At 40.0% G+C, this 21310-nt stretch overlaps 1 protein-coding gene across 1 annotated transcript in view; it reads left to right on the top strand.

Moving 5' to 3' along the window:
• Positions 1-19512, top strand: part of CNGA1 (cyclic nucleotide gated channel subunit alpha 1) — a 44048-nt gene extending 24536 nt beyond the window's left edge. The window contains exons 6-10 of the mRNA XM_043871135.1: positions 13265-13306; positions 13394-13504; positions 14708-14815; positions 16058-16164; positions 17681-19512. Of these exons, the coding sequence (XP_043727070.1) occupies positions 13265-13306; positions 13394-13504; positions 14708-14815; positions 16058-16164; positions 17681-19095 (1783 nt within the window). The 3' untranslated portion in view covers positions 19096-19512. The remainder of the gene's footprint in view (positions 1-13264; positions 13307-13393; positions 13505-14707; positions 14816-16057; positions 16165-17680) is intronic.
• Positions 19513-21310: the final 1798 nt, after the last annotated feature.

Raw genomic sequence — 21310 nt, 5'->3', positions numbered from 1 at the left:
AAATGGGACGTTATTAATTGTTCTCATTCTGAGTCAATGTGTCTTAGGTCAAGTTTCCCAGGAGACAGTCTCTGGGATGGAGGCTTGTATGTGGAGGTTTATTGGGAGTGCTTTTATAAATGATGCCTAAAAGGGAGTTAATGGAGTAGGACTGGGTAGAGAGAGAAGCGGAACTTCTTAAATAGATGTGATGTGCCATGTGATGCCGTGATGGTCCTTCTGAGTTGTTACACAGTTAGGTGATAGGACTGGGCTTTGTACGCATGCACAATCATTGGATGAGGGCTGCCTCAGGAAGGGTGGCGTAATTTTGAGCATGGTGGCTTCCTTCAGCCAAGGTCACACAAGGGAGAGGGAAACTAGAGGCTGGCAGTAACCAAAGCTGGACACAGTGGCACTGGTCAAAGCCCTGAAGCAAAAAAGCATATTAGTATCCATATTATAGGGCTTCCCTGGTGTCTCAGCAGCAAAAAATCTGCCTGCAATACAGGAGATGCAAGAGATGCACATTCGATCCCCTGGAATCGAATGGGAAGGGTTGGGAAGATCCCCTGGAGGAGGAAATAGCAATCCACTCCAGTATTCTTGCCTGGAAAATTCCATAGACAGAGGAGCCCAGCAGGCTACAGTCCATAGAGTTGCAAAAGAGTTAGACATGACTTAGCAACTGAGCACAGCATCCGTGAGATGTATCGATTCAAGTCAGAATTATTTGATGCCATTTCCACGGTGTAATTAACTTGCCACCAAGTGACCACTTTCCTCAAGTAATGGTGCTGTTTTAGAGTCATAGCATTCGTCTTTGGAACTGGAAGGTTTGACAGTAACAGCAGCAGTTAAACCACCTGGGTGAATGGGACCTCCATGCTGGGCCCATGCATCATCTCCATCTCTGCCACCATTGTTGCCCCGTTCATGACCATGTTGTGCCAGCGTTGGGGATGCCAGTGACAGAGGGTAGCTTTATCTGCAGTCAGGTTTTTTCTACTTGATTGTTTTTTTTTTCCCTTTTCCGTGGCACCTGATATTTGATGGGCAATAACATGGGATACAGATATTTTAAAACTTTGTGCCCATACCCCTGAAGTCCATTTAGTCTGCCTGGTTTCCAGAATTATTTTTGCTGATCTTTCAGTATTTTTTAATCAGGTCCCTGACCAACCAGCCAATGCATTGTGACTGTCTGTGAATCCTTGTATATTCTTAATTTGAGCCATTTCTTTTTTCCCACAAAGTGGATGGCTATGCAGTATTTGACATTGTCCCGTTGGTAAGACTAACCTCACAGTCTTAAGGCCACCTCTCTGTAGTGCTTTTCTATAGACAACAGCTCATTTTGGCTTAATTCAAAGTGCCAAACTGACTCATCCATAGATCAGCTGCTCATACAGCTGCTCTATCAGCTGCTCATACAAAGCCAATATATGGCCATGATGGGGCAGGAGGAGTAGCTTTGAGACAGCAGTGGTAGATGACATGGGGAGAAGGTGCTGAGCCACCTGCTTAATCCCAAATATACCACTTTATCATATGATAGACTGCAATACAACCTTAGGACTTATTAGTTCTGACAAGATCCAGCTCATGGTCAGCACTCATTGTCTGTCCCATGGTTAGATAATCCTCCTTAAGGGCCAAGTTAAGCTGATGTCATTGATACAGATATAGTGGACCAATGTGATAATCTGAGGAATGTCCAGATGGCCCAGGTCCCTCAAGGTTATGTCATGATAGTAGGTGGGAGGGTTAACATAGCCCTGGAAAATACTGCAGATGACATGCTGTTTTCCATCCCTTGTGGATATGGACTGTTTATGACCTTCTTCACTGATAATGATTAAATATAACACATTCGCCCCGAATATAACACTGACCCAGAATCTTAGGAATCTGGTATAGATTGGGTGAGTGTATTGTTTTTCACATTCACCACAGTAACTGCAATGGGAGCTACTATTTGGTTGATTTTGCAGTAGTCTGCTGCTGTCCCGCAGGATCCATTCAGTTGTAGTAGGGGTCAGACATTGAATTAAATGAGGATGTGATGGGGAAACACCACCCCTGCATGCATTAGGTCTTTAAGGATTGATTTCCTTTCCTGTCCAGGATGCAATATTGTTTGTTTGTTTGTTTGTTGCCAGCAGGTAGGAAACAGCTTTATGGCTTCCACTTGGTCCTCCTCACTACGTTAGCTCATATTCCATAAGCCAAGAAACTTGTGGAGATGATGTTGTTTTTCAGTTGCTCAGTCACGTCTGACTCTTTGTGACCCCATAGACTGTAGCATGCCAGGCTTTCCTGCCCTTCACCATCTCCCAGAGTTTGCCCGAACTCATGTTCATTGATGCCGTCGGTGATGCCAATGTCAGTGATGCCATCCAACCATCTCATCCTCTGTTGTCCCCTTCTCCTCCCATTCTCAGTCTTTTCTAGCATCAGGGTCTTTTCCAATGAGTTAGCTTTTCACATTAGGTGGCCAAAGTATTGGAGCTTCAGTTTCAGCATCAGTCCTTCCATTGAATACTCAGGATTGATTTCATTTAGGATTGACTGGTTTGATCTCCTTGCAGACCAAGGGACTCTCAAGAGTCTTCTCCAACACCACAGTTCGAAGGCATTAATTCTTCGGTGCTTAGCCTTTTTTATTGTCCAGCTGTCACATCCATCCATGACTACTGGAAAAACCATACCTTTGACTATACAGACCTTTATCGGCAAAGGGATATCTCTGTTTTTTTAATATGCTGTCTAGGTTTGTTACTGCTTTTCTTCCAAGGAGCAGGGGTCTTTTAATTTCATGACTGAAAGTGGAGATGAGGGTTCTTCTAATGGGCAAATAGATTTATTTCTGTTTATACTTGAGCAGCTCGAGAAAGTATAAACACCATGACAAGTATATTCAGTAATGATTTCCCCAGTCTTCCCCATAAAGAAAATCAATGGATTTCAAAGGAGGAGAAGGGGATGACAGGGGATAAAATGGTTGGATGGCATCACTGACTCAATGGTCATGAGTCTGAGCAAGCTTTGGGAGTTGGTGATGGACAGGGAAGCCTGGAGTGCTGCAGTCCATGGGATTGCAAAGAGTTGGACTTGACTGAGCGACTGAACGGAACTGAACTGGAGAAATGACCACAACAGGGCATCTTTAGACGCAATGGAGGGCCCATAAATTACTACCAAACCACCATATGTCCCCCATTTTAATGGAGGAGGCATGATCATGCTTTAGTTCCTGGATCTCAATAACAAAACTTGGATCCTCTGCGAAGTGGTGTTTAATGTATCTAGGCATTTTTCCCCCCAGGGTGTGTGTTTGCATGCTAAGTCACTTCAATCATGTCCAACTCTGCAATGCCATGGACTGTAGCCCTCCAGGCTCCTCTGTCCATGGTGATCCTTCAGGCAAGAATACTGGAGTGGATTATCATGCTTTCCTCCAGAGGATCTTCCTGACCCAAGGATCCGACCTGTGTCTCCTATGACTCCTGCATTGCAGGTGGATTCTTGACTGCTGAGCCATCGTGGAAGCCCCACTAGGGTACAGTTTCCTAAGTAAATGACCATTGATTTTCTTTAGGGGAAAGACTGGGGAAATCATTACTGAATATACTTGTCATTGCTGTTGCAGTCCTTCTTCATGGGAGCTTGGCTTTTCCTCCAGTCAGTGGTTTCATTTTTGAAAGCTTACTCAGGTTTGGAAACTGTTCAAGGGGTTGTGACTTTTTTTGGGGTAACTTGCCCTCAACCTCCTGATCATCCATTCCTGGTTTGTGTTTTAATTGTAAATGTTAACCAGTACCCTGACAAGTCAATGGGATGCCCACCTATCTAGGAACACAGTAGACTATTAACCCCTTCTATAGCTTTCTGGGGGTTAAGGCCCTGGCTTCCTCTTGCACTTAACTGCTAATTACAACAATCAGGCCCACTTCTTTTCTGATGGGTAAGCACTGCCACTGATCTCCGTGATTCTAGATCCTGTCATCCCTTTGCTCTCAGGAAATCTGGTTCTATAGCCAGGTCAGTGTCTCTCACTACCAGCTGAGGTGAACAGTGGATAGCACCTCTGAGCTGCCCAGTGATGCTGGCGGCCCTCTCACCAGCACAGTCCCTATCATTTTTGTATCCTCTCAGCCCTCTTAGGGAACACAGTCAGTTGGTGGGCTAGTTTCCTTACTTAGTATATTCTTTTAGCATGCCGCTTCTCTGAATCTTTGTGATACCTTCTTCCACCATCTGCCATGACATTTTGTAATTTTTATGTCACTTAGTGTGATCCATCACCTTTTCTGAACTTTTAAATGCCATCTAAGAAGGTGTCAGCACCATCTCCCAGGGTCTGTGTTAGGATGTGAAATCCTATATCATAGGAATGTACTCCTGTAGCTGTAAATTCCATCTTATCTGACTTTATATTCTGTTACTGTTTGTACATGACAACCTTAGGTGCCAAACCTCAGATCCTTGTCAATTTTATCTATTTCTCCTTGGTAGCAGTTTTCTACTTCCACTGGGCCATTCCTACCCAGATTAAGTTCATTTGTATATTTGCACCTGAAAGTTTCCCTCCCTTTAGCATTCTTCCTCCTCTTCTCAGCCTCTACAACTTTTACCCATACCTGGATGCCTACGTTTATTCCTAATTCTCTTTTTTTTTCCATTTATTTTTATTAGTTGGAGGCTAATTACTTTACAATATTGTAGGGGTTTTTGTCATACATTGACATAAATCAGCCATGGATTTACATGTATTCCCTATCCCAATCCCCCCTCCCACCTCCCTCTCCACCCGATCCCTCTGGGTCTTCCCAGTGCACCAGGCCAGAGCACTTGTCTCATGCATCCAACCTGGGCTGGTGATCTGTTTCACCCTAGATAATATACATGTTTTGATGCTGTTCTCTTGAAACATTCCACCCTCGCCTTCTCCCACAGAGTCCAAAAGTCTGTTCTGTACATCTGTGTCTATTTTTCTGTTTTGCATATAGGGTTATCATTACCATCTTTCTAAATTCAATATATATGTGTTAGTATACTGTATTGGTCTTTATCTTTCTGGCTTACTTCACTCTGTATAATGGGCTCTGGTTTCATCCATCTCATTAGAACTGATTCAAAGGAATTCTTTTTAATGGTTGAGTAATGTTCCATGGTGTATATGTACCACCGCTTCCTTATCCATTCGTCTGCTGATGGGCATCTAGGTTGCTTTCTTGTCCTGGTTATTATAAACAATGCTGTGATGAACATTGGGGTGCACGTGTCTCTTTCAGATCTGGTTTCCTCAGTGTGTATGCCTAGCAGTGGGATTGCTGAGTCATATGGCAGTTCTATTTCTAGTTTTTTAAGAAATCTCCACACTGTTCTCCATAGTGGATGTACTAGTTTGCATTCCCACCAACAGTGTAAGAGGGTTCCCTTTTCTCCACACCCTCTCCAGCATTTATTGCTTGTAGACTTTTGGATAGCAGCCATCCTGACTGGCGTGTAATGGTACCTCATTGTGGTTTTGATTTGCATTTCTCTGATAATGAGTGATGTTGAGCATCTTTTCATGTGTTTGTTAGCCATCTGTATGTCTTCTTTGGAGAAATGTCTGTTTAGTTCTTTGGCCCATTTTTTGATTGGGTCATTTATTTTTCTGGAATTGAGCTGCAGGAGTTGCTTGTATATTTTTGAGATTAATCCTTTGTCTGTTGCTTCGTTTGCTATTATTTTCTCCCAATCTGAAGGCTGTCTTTTCACCTTGCTTATAGTTACCTTTGTTGTGCAAAAGCTTTTAAGTTTAATTAGGTCCCATTTGTTTATTTTTGCTTTTATTTCCAATATTCTGGGAGGTGGGTCATAGAGGATCCTGCTGTGATTTATGTCGGAGAGTGTTTTGCCTATGTTCTCTTCTAGGAGTTTTATAGTTTCTGGTCTTACATTTAGATCTTTAATCCATTTTGAGTTTATTTTTGTGTATGGTGTTAGAAAGTGTTCTAGTTTCATTCTTTTACAAGTGGTTGACCAGTTTTCCCAGCACCACTTGTTAAAGAGGTTGTCTTTTTTCCATTGTATATCCTTGCCTCCTTTGTCAAAGATAAGGTGTCCATAGGTTCATGGATTTATCTCTGGGCTTTCTATTCTGTTCCATTGATCTATATTTCTGTCTTTGTGCCAGTACCATACTGTCTTGGTGACTGTGACTTTGTAGTATAATCTGAAGTCAGGCAGGTTGATTCCTCCAGTTCCATTCTTCTTTCTCAAGATTACTTTGGCTATTCGAGGTTTTTTGTATTTCCATACAAATTATGAAATTATTTGTTCTAGTTCTGTGAAAAATACCGTTGGTAGCTTGATAGGGATTACGTTGAATCTATAGATTGCTTTGGGTAGTATACTCATTTTGACAATATTGATTCTTCCAATCCATGAACATGGTATATTTCTCCATCTGTTTGTGTCCTCTTTGATTTCTTTCATCAGTGTTTTATAGTTTTCTATGTATAGGTCTTTTGTTTCTTTAGATAGATATACTCTTAAGTATTTTATTCTTTTTATTGCAATGGTGAATGGTATTGTTTCCTAATTTCTCTTTCTGTTTTCTCACTGTTAGTGTATAGGAATGCTAGGGATTTCTGTGTGTTAATTTCATATCCTGCTACTTTACTATATTCATTGATTAGCTCTAATAATTTTCTAGTAGAGTCTTTAGGGTTTTCTATGTAGAGGATCATGTCATCTGCAAACAGTGAGAGTTTCACTTCTTCTTTTCCTATCTGGATTCCTTTTACTTCTTTTTCTGCTCTCATTGCTGTGGCCAAAACTTCCAAAACTATGTTGAATAGTAGTGGTGAGAGTGGGCACCCTTGTCTAGTTCCTGATTTTAGTGGAAATGCTTTCAATTTTTCACCACTGAGGGTAATGCTTGCTGTGGGTTTGTCATATATAGCTTTTATTATGTTGAGGTATGTTCCTTCTATTCCTGCTTTCTGGAGAGTTTTAATCATAAATGAGTGTTGAATTTTGTCAAAGGCTTTTTCTGCATCTATTGAGATAATCATATGGGAGATAATCATGTGGTTTTTATCTTTCAATTTGTTAATGCGGTATATTACATTGATTGATTTGTGGTTATTAAAGAATCCTTGCATTCCTAGGATAAAGCCCACTTGGTCATGTATGATTTTTTTAATATGTTGTTGGATTCTGTTTGCTAGAATTTTGTTAAGGATTTTTACATCTATGTTCATCAGTGATATTGGCCTGTAGTTTTCTTTTTTTGTGGCATCTTTGTCTGGTTTTAGAATTAGGGTGATGGTGGCCTCATAGAATGAGTTTGGAAGTTTACCTTCTTCTGCAATTTTCTGGAAGAGTTTAAGTAAGATAGTCTCTTCTCTAAAGTTTTGGTAGAATTCATCTGTGAAGCCATCTGGTCCTGGGCTTTTGTTTTCTGGAAGATTTCTGATTACAGTTTCGATTTCCTTGCTTGTGATGGGTCTGTTAAGATCTTCTATTTCTTTCTGGTTCAGTTTTGGAAAGTTATACTTTTCTAATTTGTCCATTTCATCCAAGTTGTCCATTTTATTGGCATAGAGCTGCTGGTAGTAGTCTCTTATGATCCTTTGTATTTCAGTGTTGTCTGTTGTGATCTCTCCATTTTCATTTCTAATTTTGTTAATTTGGTTCTTCTCCCTTTGTTTCTTAATGAGTCTTGCTAACGGTTTGTCAATTTTGTTTATTTTTTCAAAAAACCAGCTTTTAGTTTTGTTGATTTTTGCTATGGTCTCTTTAGTTTCTATTGCATTTATTTCTGCCCTAATTTTTAAGATTTCTTTCCTTCTACTAACCCTGGGATTCTTCATTTCTTCCTTCTCTAGTTGCTTTAGGTGTAGAGTTAGGTCATTTATTTGACTTTTTTCTTGTTTTTTGAGTTAAGCCTGCAATGCTATGAACCTTCCCCTTAGCACTGCTTTTACAGTGTCCCATAGGTTTTGGGTTGTTGTGTTTTCATTTTCATTCATTTCTATGCATATTTTGATTTCTTTTTTGATTTCTTCTATGATTTGTTGGTTATTCAGAAGCGTGTTATTTAGCCTCCGTATGTTTGAATTTTTAATAATTTTTTTCCTGTAATTGAGATCTAATCTTACTGCACTGTGGTCAGAAAAGATGACTGGAATGATTTCAATTTTTTTTGAATTTACCAAGGCTGGATTTATGGCCCAGGATGTGATCTATGCTGGAGAAGGTTCCGTGTGCACTTGAGAAAAAGGTGAAGTTGATTGTTTTGGGGTAAAATGCCCTATAGATATCAATTAGGTCTAGCTGGTCCATTGTGTCATTTAAAGATTGTGTTTCCTCGTTAATTTTCTGTTTAGTTGATCTATCCATAGTTGTGAGTGGGGTATTAAAGTCTCCCACTATTATTGTGTTACTATTAATTTCCTCTTTCATACTCATTAGTGTTTGCCTTACATATTGTAGTGCTCCTATGTTGGGTACATATATATATATTTATAATTGTTATATCTTCTTCCTGGATTGATCCTTTGATCATTATGTAGTGTCCTTCTTTGTCTCTTTTCACAGCCTTTATTTGAAAGTCTATTTTATCTGATATGAGTATCGCGACTCCTGCTTTCTTTTGGTCTCCATTTGCATGAAATATTTTTTTCCAGCCCTTCATTTTTAGTCTGTATGTGTCCCTTGTTTTGAGGTGGGTCTCTTGTAGACAGCATATATAGAGGTCTTGTTTTTGTATCCATTCAGCCAGTCTTTGTCTTTTGGTTGGGGCATTCAACCCATTTACATTTAAGGTAATTATTGATAGGTATGGTCCCGTTGCCATTTACTTTGTTGTTTTGGGTTCGCATTTATACAACCTTTCTGTGTTTCCTTTCTAGAGAAGATCCTTTAGCATTTGTTGAAGAGCTGGTTTGGTGGTGCTGAATTCTCTCAGCTTTTGCTTGTCTGTAAAGCTTTTGAATTCTCCTTCATATCTGAATGAGATCCTTGCTGGGTACAGTAATCTAGGTTGTAGGTTATTCTCTTTCATTACTTCCAGTACGTCCTGCCATTCCCTTCTGGCCTGAAGGGTTTCTATTGATAGAACAGCTGTTATCCTTATGGGAATCCCTTTGTGTGTTATTTGTTGTTTCTCCCTTGCTGCTTTTAATATTTGTTCTTTGTGTTTGATCTTTGTTAATTTGATTAATATGTGTCTTGGGGTGTTTCGCCTTGAGTTTATCCTGTCTGGGACTCTCTGGGTTTCTTGGACCTGTGTAGCTATTTCCTTCCCCATTTTAGGGAAGTTTTCAGCTATTATCTCCTTGAGTATTTTCTCATGGCCTTTCTTTTTGTCTTCTTCTTCTGGGACTCCTATGATTCAAATGTTGGGGTATTTCACATAGTCCCAGAGGTCCCTGAGGTTGTCCTCATTTCTTTTGATTCTTTTTTCTTTTTTCCTCTCTGCTTCACTTATTTCCACCGTTTTATCTTCTACCTCACTTATCCTATCTTCCGTCTCCATTATTCTACTGTTGGTTCCCTCCAGAGTTTTTTTGATCTCATTTATTGCATTAGTCATTTTTAATTGACTCTTTTTTATTTCTTATTAAACATTTCTTGCATCTTCTCAATCTTTGTCTCCAGGCTATTTATCTGTAACTCCATTTTGTTTCAAGATTTTGGATCATTTTTATTATCATTATTCTAAATTCTTTTTCAGGTAGATTCCCTATCTCCTCCTCTTTTGTTTGACTTGGTGGGCATTTTTCATGTTCCTTTACTTGTTGGGTATTTCTCTGCCTTTTCATCTTGTTTAGATTGCTGTGTCTGGAGCGGGCTTTCTGTATTCTGGTGGTCTGTGGTTCCTTTTTATTGTGGAGGTTTCACCCAGTGGGTGGGGTTGGACAATTGGCTTGTCAAGGTTTCCTGGTTAGGGAAGCTTGCGTCAGTGTTCTGGTGCGTGGAACTGGATTTCTTCTCTCTGGAGTGCAATGGAGTGTCCAGTAACGAGTTTTGAGATGGGTCTATGTGTTAGGTGTGACTTTGGGAAGCCTGTATGTTGACGCTCAGGGCTATGTTCCTGCGTTGCTGGAGAATTTGCGTGGTATATCTTGCTCTGGAACTTATTGGCTCTTGGGTGGTGGTTGGTTTCAGTGTAGGTATGGAGGCTTTTGGATGGTCTCTTATTACTTAATGTTCCCTGTAGTCAGGAGTTCTCTGGTGTTCTCAGGTTTTGGGCTTAAGTCTCCTGCCTCTGGATTTCAGTCTTATTCTTCTAGTAGTCTCAAGACTTCTCCAACTATACAGCACTGATAATAAAACTTCTAGGTTAATGGTGAAAAGATTCTCCACTGTGAGGGACACCCAGAGAGGTTCACAGAGTTATATGAAGAAGAGGAGAGGGAGGAGGGAGATAGAGATGAGCAGGAGGAGAAAAAGGGGGACTCAAGAGGAGAGAGACAGATCTACGCAGTTCTCTGTTCCCAAAGTGTTCTCCATAGCCCAGACACCCACAGAGATTCACAGAATTGGATTGGGAAGAGAAGGGGGAGGGAAGAAATAGAGGTGTTCTGAGGTAGAAAACGAAGAGTCAAAAGTGGGAGAGAGTAATCAACACACTCCTGAGTAAAAATGGATACTGAATATTGGATTCTTAAATGTCCAAAATTGATATCAAATACTGAAAAACAAAGATTAAAAACCTAGAGTAGAGGTTAGACTCTTAAAAATACAATATTAAATGCAAATACAAAAACACAAAAAAATTTAGAAATATATATGAAGTTCAGTTTAAAAATAGGGCTTCTCCTTTTTTTTTTTTTTTTGCAAGGTTACAGTGAAATGAAAATGAAAATTAAGGAGTAGTAGAGGAGTAATAGAGGACTTTAAAAGAAAATAAGAGAAAAAATAAAACAAGAAAAAAAATTTTTTTCCTAATTAAAAAAAATAGTAAAAATATATGAAAATGAAAGTTAAGGAGTAATGGAGGGGTGATAGGGAATTTTAAAAGACAAGAGAAAAAAAAAAAAGAAAAGAAAAGAAAAAAAATTTTTTTAATTAAAAAAAAAAAAAGTAAAAATATATCTAGGAATTTCTCTGGAGCTGTTGTGGTCAGTGTGGGTTTGGTTCAGTTTCAGACAGCTCCTCGTTCCAGCTTACACTTCTCAATATCTATAGGCCCTTTCCTGTGTAGTTGGTGTCACCGGTGGCTTCTGAAGTGGTTCCCTTTGTTTATTTGGCTTCCCTTTGCCAGTCTCTTCAGTGTCTAATTTCCACCCTGACACAGGCGGGCGGAGGTGGTCTCTTGTTTAGGTTCTCTGGTTCAGTCATGCTGCGGGGAGGCGGGGGGCGCTGCAGACAGATATCGCTGTGTGTGGATACAACTCACAGTGTTCCAGTCACACTGTGTTTGCCCCCGCTCACGGGTGTGTGCTTTCCCTGTCTATACTGCTCAGGCTCCCGGCTGCTCTATATGGAGCAGACCCTGCATTGTGTGCAGTTCCAGTTTTCAGGTACTCCACAAAAACGCGGACTCGGTTGGGCCTGCGTTTTGTGCCTTCCCCGGCCCGAGCAGCTCAGGCAGCCAGGAGCTTGACGGGCGCACTCTCCCCAAGTGCAGTGCGCCTTCTCCCCTCCGCAGCCCCAGCCTCAGTTTCCATGCACGCCAGTCGGGTGCGTGCACCTTGTGTCTGTTCTGGGGAGCTGGCCCTCTAGCCGCGACCCTCCCGGCAGATGTGGACCATCTAGAATCTCAGGAAGTCTTTGGTTAGAAACTGGAGGCCTGTTTGCAGTTTGGTAGGGGGTGCTGTCTCTGGGGCCGAGTTTGCCCCTTTCCCCTCCCCCCTGCCTCTTGCCTCCAGTGGGGGATGGGCTGGTCCGCCGCCAGCTAGCTCTTCTCTGGAACTGCTCAGTCCCTTTGTTCTGCAAAGGGCTGGCAGTGTGTTCAGGCCGGTTAATTTTCTCTCTCTCTCTCTTGCTATCCCACTGTTTAAGTTGCTATCTCACATTAGCTTCCTCCAATTGCCCTCAGGGCATTTGGGCCCGGTCCTTACCCTAAGCAATGCTGCCCGCTCCTCTCTGTTCTGCCTCCACTTGCTGGTGGCGGATGTGGGCGTCCGGGGTACTTTTCTGCTGGGAGTTCCTTTTAGGCATGTAATCTGTGGGTTTTATTTATTTTTCCTCCCAGTTAGGTTGCCCTCCAAGATTCAAAAACTTCCCCCAGACCCGCCAGTGAGAGGGTTTCCTGGTGTTTGGAAACTTCCTCTATTACGACTCCCTTCCTGGGGTGGGTCTCCATCCCTAGCTCTTTTGTCTCTCTTTTTATCTTTTATATTTTGTCCTACCTCCTTTCGAAGATGATGGGCTGCTTCTCTGGGCGCCTGATGTCTTCTGCTAGTGGTCAGAAGTTGTTTTGTGAAGTTTGCTCAGCGTTCAAATGTTCTTTCGATGAATTTGTAGGGGAGAAAGTGGTCTCCCCGTCCTATTCCTCTGCCATCTTAGCTCCTCCTCCCCTACTTCTCTTTAACAGCATTCTCTGACTATCCCAGTAGTAATGAGATGTGTGTTCATTCAACTCTGAATAATATATTTTCCCAAGACATCTGAGCCAACAATGACAGCCTACTATGACTTTTGTTCTGACTCCAGAATGCATTCTTCTGCTGACAGAGAAAGCCAACTGCAAAAAGAGACCTCTAATCACATACTCTCCACTCAAGATGAAACTGTACATAGAAGATGATCTCAAATCCAGTGAATGATTCTAAGAACTGTAATTCTAATTCTGTTACCACAGTACTTTTTGACTGCTCATAAAACATTGCTTCAGTCAGGATTACCCCTCTAGAGAAATGTCATGACATTTTCTGGAAATTCTTAAAGTTCTTATTCAAGTATAAATCTAAGTGACATCAAGAAGCTGAAAGTTTAAGTAACCATTTTTGGGATATGCATTGAGACTTTGAAAGTGCACTCTTGTAGCTGTTATTTTGTAAATTTCCCTCCTTGGGTTTATGTCTTTATCCACCTCCATTTTCTCCAATTTTCTACATGCACTAATTCCCAGGAATTTTTATTTGCTTCTTATCTGGGTATGTGTCTATTTTTGGTTGAACCCTCCATTAAGAGACCAAATTTCTGGTCTCTGAACATGGAGGTGTGTCTTTGAACACAAAGCTCAGAATTCTTGCCCAATGAAGAGGAAAGTGAATAAGAATGGAAGTCAGAACATAATTTGTTTATGTGATGCAGATACCGTTTTTTCCTATAGAGAACCAAAAGAAAAGAAGAAAAAGAAAAAAGAAAAGAAGAGGTAAGTGAGACTTTGGCTTCAATGACTCCACATTTTTCTGCCCATAACATTTTTGTGTTTTACCAACTATATTACTCACTTTTTCAGCAAGCCAGATGGTAAAAATGAAAATAAAAAGGACCCAGAAAAGAAAAAGAAGAAAGAAAAGGACAAAGACAAGAAAAAGAAAGAGGAGAAAGGCAAAGATAAGAAAGAGGAGTAAGTATTTTTAATGGCATTGAGATTTGAAGTAAATTTGTGATGGGTTTTGGATGCAGAGATAATTTCCCAGAAATTTATAGGAAAGAGGCCCTGTGTAAAGACTAAATAAATTGTTATCAAATGTGAATTAATTTTTTTTCCAATTTCCTTAAAATTAGCAATGGTAGTCTTAATCTTAATTTTCTCATCAAGAACTTTCAGTGTCATAGTAATTTCCTTCCTCAAGCACTGGTGAAGATAAACTTACTATTGGGACATATTTAGGATCCAAAGAAAGTTGCATTTCTAGGATCTTACCATAATTTTTTTTTATTTGAAGTAAAAATTTAATAATTTCATTAATATTTTTGAGTCATACACACTGCATGGCAAATAATCTAAAGTAAAGTAGTCTCATTACAAAAGCCATGCTTAAGAGTTAGAATTTCATAAGAATAAGACTGAGTGATGTTTTCCAAGCTATCTTTTTACTTTATAATTAAAGAAAAAACTGTTCTTTTAGCTTAGTCAAAGAAAACTCTTTATCAGACAATGGTTTAATGATTTGTGCCTGTTAGAAATTTGTTGATGTATAAAGGGAAAAATCCTTAAAAATAATAGGCTTGATACCAGAAAGTTTTTAAAAATGTCATTTGATGGTATAGTTTCTTCCTTTCTTCTTTCTCTTGTCCTCTATTGCTTCTCAATTCTTCATGCACACTTAAGGACGAGTACTTTTTATTAGAGTGTGCTATATTCTTCTCTCCATACAGATGAGAAGGAAGCCATGAGTTCCCCCTCACAATGTGGTCCCTGATTGTTGTAGTACCTGGTAAGGGGAGTGGCAAAACCATCATTCCCCCACCTCCCATAACCCTCCAAAGGGATCTGTGGAATATCCAGAGTTTGGCATGATCTGTGTCATTGTTCTTTCTCAGTAGCTGGAGTGATAGAAGTGCCTGCAGCATCACAGTAAAATAAGGGCTTGGATAAAGTCTAAAGTATGGTTTAATGTGAGACTAATAATTTAACTATCCCCCCCTCACTAACCAGTTTCTTATGATTAATGCACTATGCCAAACTAGTCTTCCCACTGTGGAGTGAGCTTCTCCAGCTTGTTTTTATATCATTAATTGTGGGTGATGGGTGTAACAATATTTGATATGTGAAATAAAAATCTTGTTTTTTGGTAACCTTCCGTTTATTTCTAATTGCTGCTAGAGAGAAGAAGGAAGTCGTGGTTATTGATCCCTCAGGAAATATGTATTACAACTGGCTGTTCTGCATCACCTTACCTGTTATGTATAACTGGACCATGATTATTGCAAGGTGTCTATATATTTTTATGGATCTCAACCCGCTTCTAGTTTCCAATTTCACTGACTTAACAGTTTGGCTTAGAACTCTTCAGGACACACCTTGTTCCACCACCAGTTTTCTAGATGTTACATCATTCTCTGTGTTTTCCTAAGATCACGAGTTCTTTGGTTTCCAATATCCTTTGAAATCCAGAACTGGGATGGAGGATATGGGCGTACTTTTAAACTCTTGAATTGCTCAATCATTTAATTAGAATTTTGAGAGAAACTTTTTATTTTCTTTGGCCTGCAAGAAAAAGAAAATTGCCAAAACTGGAAAAAGATCAAGGATCTAGATTTTATAAAGCAAGATGGGTTTCCCAAGTAGTATCTATGCTTCCTTGTCTTTTAGACAGTGAACATCTCAGTCATCTAGGGCCAAGCGTGATTTTCTGAGGAACTTTGGGTATAAACAGTGCGTATGAACCTGGTTATCAATGTGTATCACCAAAAATTATCAATATTTTGACATTAGCTTGAGCCATTTATTTTCATTTGATATTTTCACAAAGCTGACTGGTATAATGGAAAGAATGTTGAAATTCAGAAATGTGAAAAAACTAAATCTAACCCTCAGATTTGGGAATAAATTTGGGAAAACCATGGTTGAGTAAATGGATTCTAAGGACCCCTCCTCACCTTAGTGTATTATATTTCTCAGTTCAGTTCAGTTCAGTTGCTCAGTCGTGTCTGACTCTTTGCGACCCTATGAACCGCAACACGCCAGGCCTTCCTGTCCATCACCAACTCCTGGAGTCTACCGAAACCCATGTCCATTGAGTCAGTGACACCATCCAACCATCTCATCCTCTGTCATCCCCTTCTCCTCCTGCCCCCAATCCCTCCCAGCATCAGGGTCTTTTCCAATGATTCAGCTCTTCGCATCAGGTGGTCAAAGTATTGGAGCTTCAGCTTCATCATCAGTCCTTCCAATGAACACCCAGGACTGATCTCCTTTAGGATGGACTGGTTGGATCTCCTTGCAGTCCAAGCGACTGTCAAGAGTCTTCTCCAACACCACAGTTCAAAATCATCAATTCTTTGATGCTCAGCTCTCTTTATAGTCCAACTCTTACATCCATACATGACTACTGGAAAAACCATAGCCTTGACTAGACGGACCTTTGTTGACAAAGTATACAAAGAGAACTTTTATTTAAATTTATTTAAATTGGTCCATTTCATTTTATTTATACAAGTTTTTCTTTTACAGAGCATGTTTTGATGAACTTCAGTCTGATTACCTAGAATACTGGCTCATTTTTGATTACTTATCAGATATAGTCTATCTTCTTGATATGTTTGTACGAACAAGGACAGGTAAATATGTTTAGTTTTGGATATTTTGCAATTTTGTGCTTTTGTCTCTACGTTTAACTTGAAATTTATTAATTCAAGTATTCTTTAAAAAAAAAAAAAAAGATTTGTTTGAGAAGAAAAGGCACCGTTGAAAGCAAGAGTACCATATACCCACCCACAGGCTCTTGTGTGTTAGTCGCTCAGTTGTGTCTGACTCTTTGCGACCCCATGGACTGTAGCCTGCCAAGTTCCTCTGCCCATGGACTCCTCCAGGCAAGACTATTGGAGTGGTTTCTCATTCCCTTCTCCAGGGGATCTTCTTGACTCAAGGATTGAACCTGGGTCTTCCGTATTGCAGACAGGTTCTTTACCATCTGAGCCACCAGGGAAGGCCAACCCACAGGTTTAGGCCACTCCAACTGATTCAGAAGGACATTACTAGCAACCTTCTGGATGTGGATTGATAGTTTTCCTCCATTAGCCTGTTCACTGGGCTTATACCAGGCAAGAGGAACAGAGAGAACAGAAATATTCTGCAGCTCTGTGAGGAAAGGGTAATTGTTGCTTAACAGAGGTACCTTGAAGAGACATGGGGGGAAAGGTCATTGTACTTAGCAGAGCTTTCCTAGAAATACTCTAAGAAACCGGGCATACATCCTTAATTCAACTTTATGGTTCATGGGGAAGCATTATTGACCAATAATCTGGGCAGGATCTGATAGCTTCTTACTTAATTATTCTTGTTAAATAGGTATAAGCTCATTGTTTCTATACTGCTCTCTACATGCAAAGGTAACCTATGTATGCAGAGAATGGCTTTTAAGAATCATTATGTAAAATAGTGACATTCTCTAGTATCAGTGCACTGAAACAATATTTCAGTTCTGTTCTATGCACAGCTCTGGTAACCAAAATAGGAAGAAACATAAAATTTTCCTTAGTGAAATATTTCAGATCACTGAAATTCTGGGTTTAATACACAAGGCCCATGGTAGCAGCTTAAGAGAAAGGAAGATCCCAGATGTCTAAGTTAGCCTGGGGAAGGGCAAGACAGAGATATGAAAATGAAGCCTCTAAGAAGATATGCTTCACATGGAAGGGGTAAGGCAAGAATATGCAGGATAGTCAGACAGCAAGAAGGTACCCAAGCTTCAAGAGTGAGGCTGGGATTCTGACAAAAGAGTGGCACGAGGAATTAAACACAGTGCTAGAGCATGCAGAGAACTTCATATGAACATTGTTCATAAATAGAATAGCTTTACCTGGACAAGATGCTGAGTCTAGAGAAATTTGCATATATACCTCATATTTATACATTGCATGTAATCTCTCACTTTTGTACTTATAAAGCTTTATTTTTTATTTCTGCGAAAGAACATTTTCCACGGTCATATGTTGATCTCATTACATTGCTGAGAGCGTATTTATTGAAATGAACTCTTGTTTTGAACTCAGTGAAGTTGGTTGAGAGTTACTGTAGAAAAATTCACAATGACATAAAAAGGAAAAACACTTTTTTTTTTTTTTTCTATTTTAGGTTACCTAGAACAAGGACTACTGGTGAAGGAAGAGCGTAAACTCATAGAGAAGTATAAATCAACCTTTCAATTTAAACTTGATGTTCTATCAGTGATCCCAACTGATCTGCTGTATATTAAGTTCGGCTGGAATTATCCAGAAATTAGATTAAACAGATTGTTAAGGATCTCTCGAATGTTTGAATTCTTCCAGAGAACAGAAACAAGGACAAACTACCCAAACATCTTCAGGATCTCTAACCTTGTTATGTATATCATCATCATCATCCATTGGAATGCGTGTGTGTACTTCTCTATTTCCAAAGCTATTGGGTTTGGAAATGACACATGGGTCTATCCTGATGTTAATGATCCTGATTTTGGCCGTTTGGCTAGAAAATATGTGTACAGTCTTTACTGGTCTACACTGACTTTGACCACTATTGGGGAAACACCACCTCCCGTGAGGGATTCTGAGTATTTCTTTGTGGTGGCTGATTTCCTCATTGGAGTGTTAATTTTTGCCACCATTGTCGGTAACATAGGTTCTATGATTTCCAACATGAATGCAGCCAGGGCAGAATTTCAAGCAAGAATTGATGCGATTAAGCAATACATGCATTTTCGAAATGTAAGCAAAGATATGGAAAAGCGAGTTATTAAATGGTTCGACTATCTGTGGACCAACAAAAAAACAGTGGATGAGAGAGAAGTCTTGAAGTATCTACCTGATAAATTAAGAGCAGAGATCGCCATCAACGTTCACTTAGACACATTAAAAAAGGTGCGCATTTTTGCGGACTGTGAAGCTGGTCTGTTGGTGGAGTTGGTCTTGAAATTACAACCCCAAGTCTACAGTCCTGGAGATTACATTTGCAAGAAAGGGGATATTGGCCGAGAGATGTACATCATCAAGGAAGGCAAACTCGCTGTGGTGGCTGATGATGGGATCACTCAGTTTGTGGTATTGAGTGATGGCAGCTACTTTGGTGAAATCAGCATCCTTAATATTAAAGGTAGCAAAGCTGGCAATCGAAGAACAGCCAATATTAAAAGCATTGGCTACTCAGATCTATTCTGTCTCTCAAAAGATGACCTCATGGAAGCTCTGACTGAGTACCCAGATGCCAAAGGTATGCTAGAAGAGAAAGGGAAGCAAATCTTGATGAAAGATGGTCTATTGGACATAAACATTGCAAATGCTGGAAGTGATCCTAAAGATCTTGAGGAGAAGGTCACCCGAATGGAGAGCTCAGTAGACCTCCTGCAAACAAGGTTTGCTCGGATCCTGGCTGAGTATGAGTCAATGCAGCAGAAACTGAAGCAGAGACTAACCAAGGTCGAGAAATTCCTGAAACCACTTATTGACACAGAATTTTCAGCTATCGAAGGATCTGGAACTGAAAGTGGGCCCACAGACTCTACACAGGACTGAAAAGCTGGTTTTTCATAAGGACATTCCTCAGGATCCTTTTGGTGATGTGATGAAGGTACCTATAAGCTGGAAGACAAGGATGACTCAGCTGGAAATTTTTCCATAGGGAAAATGTGCTTTGGTGCAGGGCACAAAGCCATACATTCACTTGTGAGGTACTGTGGCTAAAGAATCATCACACTTAGAATTTTTCACAATGGATAACCTGCAAAGATATGAACCAATTAACTTATCAGCATCTCTTATCTTCTAATTTTTTCACATATGGTCCTTTTATGTTACACTCTTTATAAAAGTGAACAAGCATCTCTCACTTTCAGACAATTTATATTTCTCAGGAGCAACTAAAAATTATCATGTACCTCATGTTCAGGATACTATTTAAAAAGAATTAGAATGCAATAAAGTGAGATAAATCCTAAAGTTATAGCGAATATTATTTATTTGATAATTTAGTCGAGAGTTTAGGACATTTTAGAGCTTCCAGGTCATTTTAAAGACCTTAATCATTTACTCTAGAGCTTGGGAAGAATGGTTGAAAGAAATTTCTTACTGATATAAGCATGACAAATCATATTTATATATATGTGTGTGTGTCCATATATATATATGTACACACACACATACATACACACATGGTGTGTGTGTGCTCAGTCATGTCCAACTCTTTGCAGCTGCATGGGCTGAAGTTCTCCAGACTCCTCTATCCATGGGATTCTCCAGGCAAGAATACTGGAGTGTGTTGCCATTTCCTTTTCTGTACACACACACATATGACTATGCTATGTTTGGTTGTGTCTGGCTCTTTGTGACCCCATGGACTATAGCCCACCAGGATCCTCTGTCCATGGAATTTTTCAGACAAGAATAATAGAGTGGGTTGCCATTTCCTTCTCCAGGGGAACTTCCAGACCCAGGGATTGAACCTGCATCTCCTGCATTACAAATGGATGCTTTACCGCTTGAGCCATTGAGTAAGCCTTGTTGTTTTAGTTGCTCAGTCTTGTCTGGCTCTTCTGCAACCCCATGGGCTATAGCCCATTAGGCCCTGGGTCCATGGGATTTCCCAGGAAAGAATACTGGAATGGATTGCCATTTCCTTCTTGAGGGGATCTTCCTGACCTAAGGCTCAAACCCATGTCTCATGCATTGCAAGCAAGATCTTTACCACTGAACCATCTGGGAAGTTGAAAATCATGAAATTGAAAATCATAAAATATTATAAGAATCTTTAGTTATATAAGTTTTAAAATTTATGATTATTACGCCTTGATAGAAATTGGTTACTATCTCCTTTCTCTGACTGACCAGCAATAAGAAGAAGAGATAAAGCTAATACTTTTGCTGGGTGATGAACAAAGGAAATTGTTAGAAAATGAGACCTGGAAGTACTATAGACCAGCATGGGCATCATAGGAGCGTCTTAGCAATTCAGAATCTCAGGCCCTAACCCAGACCTGCTGTATCAGAATCCGAATTTTAGCAACCCCCTAGGTAATTCATACATTAAACTCGAGAAGAGAGCCAGGAAGGAGTTAATGGGAGGGTGGGTCTAGCAAAGAAACGGGGACTATATGACAAGTGCGTGCTCACAGAAGACACTGACAATCAGCTATACTGCTCTGCTGCTCAACTCAGATGGGGCTCAGTAAGTTCCTACCACAGATCACTGGGATCGATTTCAGGTTTCTATCCATGCCTATAATACTATGACTTAACATGCCTTAATATGACTTAATAATATGACTTGTTAATTTGACATTTCAGATATCTCTATGGACCTCTATCAGTGTATGCCAATGGTGGAAGTTATCCTACTCTACCAATAAGATTGAACTAAATGTTGTCTTTGCCTTCGAAGCCTTTGAAGCCTTCCCTTCAACATCCTACCTATATCTTTAATATCAACAGGCAAATACTTCTTCACTGCAGAGGAAGTGGTTAGTCCTGGAGTGGGTGAATCAATAAGTAATAAAAAAAAAAAATATGGCTTCTTCCTGAGACAAGTGCTCCTTTTCCTCTCTTTTCTTTCTTATTATTCCTTTTCCTTCATCTGTGTTTTATTCTTTTCTTTGTGTTCCTTCTTCTCTGTTATAAAAATCTCTCATAGCAGATTTGCCGGGAATAAGTGAGGGTTACACACCAGGCTCAGGGCTGTCTCCTAGAGGAGGAGCAGCCCCAACCACAGCATCCAGTGGGGGGCACCTTGAATCTG

This window comes from Cervus elaphus, chromosome 17, assembly GCF_910594005.1.
Source record: "Cervus elaphus chromosome 17, mCerEla1.1, whole genome shotgun sequence".
NCBI classification, from domain to species: domain Eukaryota; kingdom Metazoa; phylum Chordata; class Mammalia; order Artiodactyla; family Cervidae; genus Cervus; species Cervus elaphus.
This window is presented reverse-complemented; position numbering and strand designations above follow the sequence as displayed.